A 10,847-nucleotide genomic window follows, 5' to 3' on the forward strand; every position below is an offset into this window, starting at 1 on the left:
TTATTTTGTATTAAACCTGATTATTTATTCACTTAATTTAAACAAAATAATTATATGTCTATATTTTTAGCTTGTTCTTCATCGAAAACTTAATGCAACTATCGCTGTAATCTCACTAAAAAAATCTCGGCCTTTTGAACCACATTAATGAAGAAATTAAAATAAAATAAAAATTATATGCAGAGCAAAAGTACATCATCAATTTCATCGGTTATTTTCAATCATTTTACTTCTTTTATTTTTATTACACATAGCTGCTAATAAAATTAATAAAACAGTGCATAAACTTAAACAAATTTTAAAAAATTATTTGCACATTGCTACTAATTTAAAATGTATGTAGTAGCTTTGTAAACCAAACAAAAAGCGCATTCTTCATCATCAACACATACACTTCTTTGCAGTGTACAGTTTTCTCCATAAAGTACACACGTGTGATATTTTATTAACTAATTGCTGATTATTTATTTACTATTTTGCTGCATAGCTACTTAATTTGTTTCTTATTTTCGTTATTTGTTTCTCAGTTATTGTTGGATTTTCCCTTAGCATTATTAAATTCTGCTTATATCTTTTGTTAAAACACTATAGCATTTTATTTCAGTAGAATTTAAAAAAGACATTTATATATGTATATATACATGTATGTGTGTATACATAAATTAGTGCTATTTCTTCCAGCGTTTTGCAATTTCTCGTTTAGTGATTACTATCGCCACCAATATTACCATTTTGCTGTTGGCGTACAGAACGTCTTCGCGTCATTATGCGTAGCGCAACTCCACTGGTGTTACTATCCATGGCCGATTCATCGATCGCCATGCCACTTGGATGCTCCTCATTTGCCATGCCAACAACCGCATTATCAACGATACTCAAAGGATCAATTGCTGCGATGGCACCTATTCCGGCTGTACCTAGCAATTGTGCATTGCCTGCAATACCATTACTGGCGTCATATTCATTTATTTCATTGGTTTGTACGGAGGCGCGTCGCAGCTTAGACTTCTTCGGTGGCAGAGTGCGTGGTGCGGTTACATGCGTTGGTGTAGCAGGCGGCGCAACTATTGCAATAACTGGACTTTCATTCGGATCAATGCACTCAAAATTACGTTTGCGCGCAGCCACAGTTCGCAACAAGGTGCCACCTGTTACTGTTGGTGTGGCGGCATTGAACGGATTCAAAGTGCTAGTGGCATCAACATCTCCCGCGATTTGGCCATGTTGCTGGGGCAGGGATGCTCCCTCGATCCCGTTGTAGTACTCATTAGGTGGTGGTGCATAATTGCGTAGACATGCATTCTCATCGATCGTTTCCAATGGACACGCAGCCCCGAATTTTATATCGTTGGTGTGTGTAAGAATATTGTGCATTTGCGGTAGGATATTTTCCGTGTTGGTATTGTTTGTGACAGCACTGTTATAGGCTATGGCACAGGTTTCGGCAGCGTTGATCGGCAAATTGGTGGGAACCACAACGCCATTCAAACCAATGTGCAGAGATGGAATATTGGCTTCTGCATCTGTGGACTTCACAGTGTCTTCATTGTCCAAGGTGCCGGTTTTTATCTGATAGTTCTCCTTCTCCAAAGTTTGTATGCGATCGCGGGTGGTCTTGAGTTCTTGTTGGAGGTATAAGATTGTGCTTTGCATACCTTCGACATCCTCGTCCAGTTCGGGCAGAAAATCATCGACCTCTGTGAAAGGAGAAGGAAATAAAGAGGCGATGAGCATACAAATATCAATTTAACACGTAATGTTGTTGTTGTAGCAGTTTAGGTATGTTCATGAAGCAAATAATTTGTAACAATTTGTAACTTCATAATTATAGTTTTGGTGTTGATGTATCCAAAAAACAAAACTTGCAAAGTAGGGGATCTCTCACAAAATGACATTTAATTTTGAGGGGAAGTTGCAAGTTCTTACCGAATAAATTGTTACTTTTACGAATTTTCAAGTAAGAAAAACTGCTATCGAAAGGTAAAAAAACTCGAATTAAAGTTTGCGAATTGAGTAAAAATTTTAAATTTTAATAAAAATGGAGAATGTAAGTACACATATTTTGGAAAAATAAAATAAAAATTATAAAATTTATAAAGTTTAATTGAAGTCATATAATAAATAGGCATCGACCAATGATATAAAGGTGCGTACTTCTGAACCAGTTGAGAGGAACCCTCAGGCCGGCAGCCGCAGAGGAAGACCGTCAAATACATGTAGACGCATGATAGAGATGGAGATGCAGAAGACGAATAAAACATGGAACGACATTAAATTACTGGCGCAAAATCGGGTCCAGTTGAAACAATTTGTTGGGACCCTATGTTCCATATAAGAATAACAGGATGAAATATATACTTCTGAACCACACCCTCCGATCAACGTTGCCGCAGTTCCCGAAACACAAATCGAAAGCATTGAAGATATCTTTTATGTTTTATGCTTGTACATCTTCGTTAGTTATTAATTAATTCGGCAAATAAACATATATACATACATGCTTAGGACGGAAGCAAGAAAAATTTGAAGAAAGCTGTGATTGCCACAAAAATACAATCGCTAATGGAGATGGAATGGCACAAATTATTGTGTACAAAATAAAATCACGTGATGCCTAAGCTCTTTAATTTGCATTTTATTTGTTTTTTTTTTTTAATTTAATACGAGGCAGCTCAGCTGATTTTTTTTTTTAATTTTTGTGATTTTTCACGCCAACAATTTAATCAGCTGTTCGCAAAACTTGCAAATTGTTACGGGTTTTTCATTCATGTACTTTTTTTGATATTTTTCTCTTTGAGAGCTAATTCTCGGAAATTAAGTTGCTGGCTAGTTATAGGATAATTTTTACATGAACAGACCTAATATATCTTAGTATGTATTTATCTTGCTATTTACCTGATTGTGACTTCTTTACTTCCTCGCAGAAGCTTTTTTGCATTGCCAATTCAGTCTCTAGTTTAGCCAAACGACCATTGGAGGTCATTTTACCCAGCTCCTCATTTTCCTATTATTATAAAAATTTATAGTAAATTTCTAAATTATATTACAAAATTAGAAAAGAAAAAACCTTACCTGATACAACAAACGACACTTCGCTATCAAACGTTTGCCCGTGTTCGAGTCTGGTGTGAATTTCCAAGCGGACAACTCGTTTTGTGTTTCCTCCAACTTTGCCTTGGTAGCTTTTAATTCTTTCTTAAGTTTTTCAAAAAGTAAGTTAACAGCTGGATCGAGCAAAGCTGATCGCAATGCCAATGCAGTGGGTGCTTGTGCTGCTTTATATTCGGCAATTTGGCTCTAAATAAATTGAATTTGTTAAACATTTTTGTTGTAATTAAATGCAATCTCAATTCTTACCACATAATCCTGAAATTCTTGTTCCTTATTGGCCAAGCGGCGCATGAGTATTTTTTCTCGCCGCTGTGCGTCAACGCATTGCTGCGAAAGCCGCGCCTGCTCCAGCTTGAGGCTCTCAATTTCATCTGTATTGACGATGAAAAAAGTTATTCATATAATAGGATTCGAGATAAACTACTTTGTTTAAACAAATATTTGTTAGAATTTTCTAAATAATTTTATAGATATGAGATGAAATTTTGACACATACTTGGAATGAAAGCATAAATTTAACATAATACATACACATACGTACATTATATCAACAAGTTATAAAATAGTTAATTACTATTGTTTATTTTTTATTTTATTTAATTTTTTTTTCTAAATGGAACTTAATACGAAATCATACCAATACTGAGTGCAACAAGGTACGTTTGTATGCGCATTGCCGCCCATTTCGTGATTTTGGAGTTGGCATTTTATTTTCTGATTGTGTTGCTTCTTCTGTTCGTTGCGTTTCGTTACGTTGTTGTTGTGTATATATGTCTTGGAAGGCGGTCAGCTCAGTGTTGAAAAATGTGACAACAGACCATTTAAACCAGATCGTATCGTTACGTATATTGCGACGCGAATTAAACGCCAATATATATTTGTATTTCGTATGAAAGCAGTTTAGTAAAAACAATTCTGGTGAACTTTTATCTGACTTATTTTCCGCAATACACAAACACACGCAACGAACTATTTTTTTTTTTTTTCAGATACTTTTCATATTGCTTTCACGCGCACAACCAGCACTGTATTTTGTTTACAAACAGTTTTTTCTGTGCGCCAAGGCAATATTTTACCTTTGATTAAATTACATAAATATTGCTGAAATGCTTTTTGCTTGATAGCGAATTTCCTTTAGCGAATTTCAACATGCCAACAACGCACACATTTTTTATACACTCAATTTTATTACATTTTTTTATATGGATTTCTTTAAGAAAAACACAATTGCATCGACAACCCACACTCTTTTCTGACGCTTTTCAGATAACTCCGGTATTTACACTTTACAAGCTTTCTATATACAAATGTTCGTGAAGATTTATTATTTGTCGTGTTGCAAAATTTATTTGACAAGCGAAGCATAGAAAACTGTTGGAACTTTCTGAGTAATTATTTAATGCTTAAAATATCTGTCCTTTTTTTTTGCTTTACCAATAACCTATACCTACATTAATAAATGTTATGAAAGCTAAAGTGCTTATGAAAATTACAATAGTTTTCTATGCTAATACAATCAAAAAAATGCTGCAACTTTATTCTTTGCCGTTTTCACAATTTTGTTATATATTATTATAAATTTAGGACACTACTTTTATACTTTTTAACACACACTTGCGCGCCAACTTTTGACTATACGCTTTATTATAAGGCCCTTTAGAAAAGTATATAATATTATTTATATAAATTTAATTTTTTTTTTTACTTTTTCCTTATTTTTTTTTTTTTTTGCGCTAATAGCACTTACATTCCTGAGAACACATTTTTTAAGTTCGTTTCTTAGCTGCATTACAATAATTTATTTCATTTTTCTATTATTTTTCTTCTAATTTTTCTGCAAATATCAGCAAATATTTAACGTAGAGACACGAGAGCGCAGCACATGTAGACAATAACTGTAATAGAATTAGATGCAACAGGGTTGGTTGAATAACCAATATGGTGATAGAGAAACGACCGTGGGTGTGGCAGGAGCAGAAAAAAGGGCGAAGAGCTGCAAGAACACACGACGTAAAAGATAACACCAACGACGATTGAGAATTGTCGCTCACAACAAAAACTATGGCCGCTGATTTATTTTTTATTTTATAATTGGTATCTATTTTCATTTGCAAAATAGTGTATTGCAATAAAGGTTTAAGTGGCAGAATGGAAATATATACAGAAGAAACTTTTGTTGATTTTTTCGATTAATAAGATGTTCAAAATACACTTAGTAAAAAAAAATTTTTTGAAAGCGTTTTGCTTATTTAAAAATTGCTTCCAAGCACTTTCGCTATTTTTTGAAAATTTTGTTCATGATTGACTATAACACAAGTATTAATAAAAAAAAAGGTTATCATATTTTGTATTATTCATGCACTTGTTTGGTTTACAGTTCATTCCTTTGTTTTGATTTCCACAGTTTATATATCACTCATCTTTATTTTCTTTATTATGCCTTTCATAAGCATTTGTTTATTTTGCAAGTTCTTGCTTAAATAAACATTTTTCATTTACTGTCTCTGCACCTTATTTTGTTTTAATTCGCACCACAGTCACGCTTACAAACTATAATGATTAGTAGTACTCGAATGAAAAAGTTCTGAAAGAGTCAAAAAGAGTGTTCGCTGTACGATTGAACATTTGAGTTTTTCATAAACAATCATTACACACGCTCCACTTAATACACTTCGTATAACCCGCACTTACCGCAAGTTTAGCTCTAGCCCAACTTATCCATAATTTATGGATTAGTGTCACAGCCTGCTAACTTTTATTTAAAGTATTCGCATATAAAACTTGCTTAATGTACAAAAGTTCAGTACAGAAAAATATTTAACAATTTAAAAAAGAAATCAAAGTAAAAGTACATTGTTTACTAGTAAAAATATGTAAAAATATTTTGAAAAATAAAACATGTTTTTCAACACACACCGAGTATTGTAGCATACGTTCTTTACTTTGCTCATACTTGTCTTTTTGTCTTCAATTCATCTCTATTTTTTACTATTAAATTGTTCTCATTCAATATATACCTTCGAGCAACCGCTGCCGATGTTCGGCAGCAGTAACGGCCTCAGCAACAGTACCAGGCTGTTGTTGCTGCTGCTGCTGAGTCTGGTGATGTTGATTGTGGTGGTGCACATGTTGCTGCTGTTGCTGAGTTGGCGGCGGCGATGGTGGCTGATGTTCCGACGTTAGCATATGGGTCGCATGTTGATGCATATGCCGCGAATGATGATGATGATGGTGGTGTGAGTGATGATGGTGTGAATGATATTGATGCTGCGGCTCTTCGCTACCGGATGGCGTTGGCGAGGCAGGTCCAGATGGTGGTGCACCAGCAGCACCCAAACCGATGCCACCACCTCCACCACCTACTCCGGTATTGCCGTGCAAATTTTGTTCATATTGTTTCGACATTTTATCGTAACTGTTCATCAAAGGTCTCTGATCGTCCATAGTCATTGCAGCGACACTCATTACAGTACAGATGGCAAATACTTTGCCACAAAACTAGTTTATATTAGTTTTAAAATTTTCTTTAACGTTTTTTTTTTCGAACGCAGAAGCTAGTAGACTATTTAGACTATTACCCCGCACCTGTGTCGTGATTGCATCTACAAACTAACACGCCACGCAGCAGCACGTACGCCTTGCGCGTTTGTTTGGCTTTTTTCACGAGTTGCTTTTGCTGCCTCTTCTCCTTTCGCTTCTCGCACACTTCTTTCTTTATTCTTCTGTGCTACTTTTCTATGCTCATATAACTTTTTAATTGCTTATAGATTCTTCTTCTTCCACCTTGGTGAAATATATACGCATGGAAATTTTAGGTAGCGCTCCGCTAACTCTAATTTTTTCACTACCAAATTTCACGCACTTTTCGACTTTTTCGCAACTTACATTCACCACTTGCGCATTAAATGTTTATTGAACTATATTTTTTTAATATTTTTCTAAGAAAATTCACACTTTTTCTACATTAAATATTAATTTTTCGACGCAGTGAAAACTCGTCGCGTCACAATTATACTTGCTGAAAATTCAATATGGTGGGCTTTCATCTTGTCGATATAAGCGAGAAAGAGAGAAGCGTATAACATGTTTAAAAAATGGCGAACTTAATGACAGGGTTGTATTAGGGCAAGTTAAGAGCTTACAAGAGCAATCAAATTTTTAGTAAATTACTATTCAAAAATTTATTAATATATAGGACCATATATACCCCAAATTATATGAAGTTTTTGCGACTACCTCCACAAATTCCTCGAGAAAGCGTGTTATATAAATAATTTTGGTATTTAAGAAATGTAAGCAAATAGTCTACACAAAATTTTTCTTTCGGGCTATGCAGCGGTATTTAGCATGTTGAATTCATAAACTTGTTACTTTCGATAAATTATTCTGCAACATAGACATGTGGGCAAAGCCAAATACATACACACGTAATAGAATTTTATAAAAAACAGTTTGTCGAAAAGAAAGGAATATAACTCGTCGATTATCAGTACACCGACACAAAACTATACCATCTATTTCATTATTATTATTATTAGTATAACAATATTTTATATTTCTTACATTATATTATTTCACTCATTCCGAATGAGCTTCACACATTTTTATTTCTTGTCTCTTTTTTGTTCTTTCATTGGTAATGCATTATACAATTTCAGAGCAATATAAAACATTGAATGTTGTGCTTTATTGCTTTGCCTATACCTTATTCTAAAGTCATCATTATTTCTTAGCTCATATATAAAGGGTTATTCAATAGGTGCGCTTCAACTTTTTTCCGATAGGGAGGGCGAACGACGCAATATTTTTTATTTTTCGCTTGACATTTGTAAACTTCATTAGTATACATCTCATCATGGAACGCTACACACTTGAGCAACGATTGCAAATCGTGCAAATTTTTTATGAAAATAATCGTTCTGTTGCTGCTACTTTAAGATTATAATAATATCATTTACTGTAGTTTTTTGGTGTCTATCTTCTAAGTATGTCTTAAACCTATCTAGTTGCACTTCTCGAATCCCATATTTGTCCCATTGTCCCCATTTTGTAACAAAATTCCTCTATCAATCGTCCTAAATGCCCTCTTGAAATCTAAAAAACACGCCATAATTTTATTTTGTTTTTCACTGGTTTCCCAATCATCTATGATATAATTTTATCGTTTCACATGAATGATGTTTATGAAACCTCTATGGAATTTGAGAAAATTTCATTAACTTCCAAATATTCTATAAGTTGCTCTTTCACTACGCTTACCAAATTCCCAAATAGTTTTTAATGTATTAATAAGCCTAAACCTCTTTTTGCTTTAATTATTTTCTGGCTCAAAGTTATCATTGACTCTTTCAGTGAATTTGGAAATACATCTCTCGTAATTGACGCTATTTTGCTGCCGTTATCTGCCCTGGCTTATTTCTAGGAAATCTGGTTTATTTTTCCCAGTTTTACATGTATTATAAAGTTCTCTAATGTACCTCTCTTAGTCTGGTACTATTCTCAGCCTCCACACAAGATTAAGCGCGCTGGTAATTATCATACATTTCGTTGCCTTAAACATCACACCGACATAAACTCAATGCGGACAGTTTGAGAGCCCCTCGTATAAAAATCTTCAACACGAAAATTTGAATATGGCAACATTCTGCAGCAAAATGATAAAATTTCTACAAATTTCTCAAAAACAAAAATATTGCCGGAAGTCCCTCAATGTGTCTTATTTGCGAATGTGTCACATTGTGCGGTAAACAATCCACATTGTTTACAAAAATTCTTTCCACAGGACGATGAATGAGAAAAAGGTGCAAATAAATAAACGCGGAAAAGGACGTGTGAGTCGCGAGGAAATACAAGACTGGAGTAAAGAGGAACTCATATCCAAAGTCTTACAACTGGATGCGTACAATTTTCAAATCCGGAATTTATTACAAAAGAAGTTGGGACAAAGTGATGGAGAATTTTATGAGCAGCTCGCCAAACTGGAAGCCGGCGAAAGTCCAAATGTGAATAATGTACCAGAGGTTGGTCAAACGAAGTCAAACCAAAAAGCACATAAACGTAAATTTGACTTTAAGAAGTAAAAATTCAGCTCTTTAAATTCTTACACATTTGCTAAGCATTTACAATTTTCACTACAGTAGCCACAAGCGGCACGTGCTGATGAAATTGCTCTATTTCGGCTGGGATTATCACGGCTTGGCAGTACAGGAAGATTCAAATGCTACAATAGGTGCGTCCAGTCTTGTAGTCACACTTTATTTAATTTAAAATGTACACTTCTGTTTTAGAACACCATCTATTCCAGGCTCTCATTCGCACTTGTTTAATTGAGTCTCGCGAAACCGCAAATTACCACCGTTGTGGCCGTACAGACAAAGAAGTAAGCGCCTTCTGTCAAGTCATCTCCATAGACTTGCGTAGCAAATATACGCCGGAAAGCCAGCTACAACCTGAATCGCTGGCTAATGAAATTGACTATTGTGCACTGCTGAATCGAGTGTTGCCGCGCAACATACAAGCTGTAGCATGGATGCCACTGCGTAGCCCGGTGTACAGCGCGCGTTTCGATTGCGTTGAACGGACATATCGTTACTACTTTCCAAAAGGTGATTTATGCATCGAATCAATGCAAATGGGCTGTGAATTGTTGGCGAGACATACAGACTTTCGGAATTTCTGCAAAATGGATGTTAATAATGGCGTGACAAATTATATAAGGCAGATATTCAAGGCCAGTGTTCAGCGGTGTGAGATAGAACAGAATGACGCTGATGATGATAAAGATGGTAAATAATTGGGAATTGAATATTGAAAACTTTCCGGCGAGTAACTATAAAGAATTTCAACAGGCTACGCCATGTATATGCTGGAGATCAGGGCAAATGCTTTTCTGTGGCATCAAATACGTTGTATTATGGCTGTATTGCTGCTCATTGGCGAAAAGAAAGAGGAACCAGAGGTCATAAATGAATTGCTTGATGTGCAGAAAAATCCATGGTTAGTGATAAAATTAGACATTTCTTTAGCTCATACAATAGATGCACATTTTTCCATAGTAAACCACAGTATACACCCGCCATTGGTTTGCCCTTGAACCTCTTTCATTGCGCATTTCGTAAAAACACCATACAACCCGCTAATAGTGAATCAAATAGTGAGCACTCAGCACCGCCAGCAGATGAGGAGCACACCACCACTTGGATATATGGCGAGGAACATCTACAAAAGCTTATTGAAGCGGTGCAAGGTGAATGGATGCAGTATAACATAAAGTAAATATAAAATAACCATATTTTACAATTCATTTCTGCATTTTTCGTTTTTCGCATTACAGAAGTACTATGATACGCGATGTGCTACATCAGTTAGAACAGATACAGCGAAGGGAGTATAAAAACTCGGCACCTGTGCAGGCCCAGGCTTGGTTGCTGCAAGACGGCGTGCGGCCACGTCAATATCAACAGCTTTTAAATCGCAAACGTTGTGGTAAGAGTTTGTAGTAATTTAATAAAATTAGAGAGCGAAATTTTGACTCAAAACTCTATTCGACAGAGAGCTTGGAGAACCGCATTGAGCATTTCATAAAGAAGCAGCGTTTGGTAGTTACTGAGGAACCAGCAACAAGAAGTAGCCAAATTATAAAAAGTGATACTTATAAAAAGTGATACTTAAAAAAAAAGAAGTAAAATATTTAGTTTACGAAATGATTTGTTTCCTTATTCATCAACACTTTGGTG

The 10,847-nt window shown here is 35.1% G+C and overlaps 2 protein-coding genes across 2 annotated transcripts; one reads left to right on the forward strand and one right to left on the reverse strand.

The window, feature by feature from the left end:
- LOC128866377 (pre-mRNA-splicing regulator female-lethal(2)D) lies at nt 1-7,153 on the reverse strand. The gene is made up of 5 exons (XM_054107058.1): nt 6,129-7,153; nt 3,358-3,482; nt 3,073-3,297; nt 2,896-3,004; nt 1-1,697 (listed from the first exon to the last, which is right to left on the reverse strand). Exons 1-5 carry the CDS (start codon nt 6,574-6,576, stop codon nt 700-702), a joined length of 1,905 nt encoding a protein of 634 aa, XP_053963033.1. The 5' UTR covers nt 6,577-7,153; the 3' UTR covers nt 1-699.
- A 1,633-nt stretch (nt 7,154-8,786) lies between these two features.
- Nucleotides 8,787-10,814, forward strand: LOC128866849 (tRNA pseudouridine(38/39) synthase). The gene is made up of 7 exons (XM_054107862.1): nt 8,787-9,187; nt 9,249-9,340; nt 9,399-9,896; nt 9,960-10,107; nt 10,167-10,382; nt 10,445-10,596; nt 10,663-10,814. The coding sequence occupies exons 1-7, from the start codon at nt 8,898-8,900 to the stop codon at nt 10,773-10,775; spliced, it is 1,509 nt and encodes a 502-aa protein (XP_053963837.1). The 5' UTR covers nt 8,787-8,897; the 3' UTR covers nt 10,776-10,814.
- Nucleotides 10,815-10,847: the final 33 nt, after the last annotated feature.

Source organism: Anastrepha ludens, chromosome 6 (genome assembly GCF_028408465.1).
Source record: "Anastrepha ludens isolate Willacy chromosome 6, idAnaLude1.1, whole genome shotgun sequence".
Taxonomy (NCBI): domain Eukaryota; kingdom Metazoa; phylum Arthropoda; class Insecta; order Diptera; family Tephritidae; genus Anastrepha; species Anastrepha ludens.

Coding starts and splice junctions, on each gene's coding strand:
- LOC128866377 (XM_054107058.1), bottom strand. CDS start 6,576: ATGAGTGTCGCTGCAATGACTATGGACGATCAGAGACCTTTGATGAAC. Junction 3,298..3,357: donor AAGAATTTCAGGATTATGTG/GTAAGAATTGAG, acceptor CAATTTATTTAG/AGCCAAATTGCCGAATATAA. Junction 3,005..3,072: donor AGTGTCGTTTGTTGTATCAG/GTAAGGTTTTTT, acceptor TTATAATAATAG/GAAAATGAGGAGCTGGGTAA.
- LOC128866849 (XM_054107862.1), top strand. CDS start 8,898: ATGAATGAGAAAAAGGTGCAAATAAATAAACGCGGAAAAGGACGTGTG. Junction 10,108..10,166: donor GATGTGCAGAAAAATCCATG/GTTAGTGATAAA, acceptor ATTTTTCCATAG/TAAACCACAGTATACACCCG. Junction 10,597..10,662: donor TTTAAATCGCAAACGTTGTG/GTAAGAGTTTGT, acceptor TCTATTCGACAG/AGAGCTTGGAGAACCGCATT.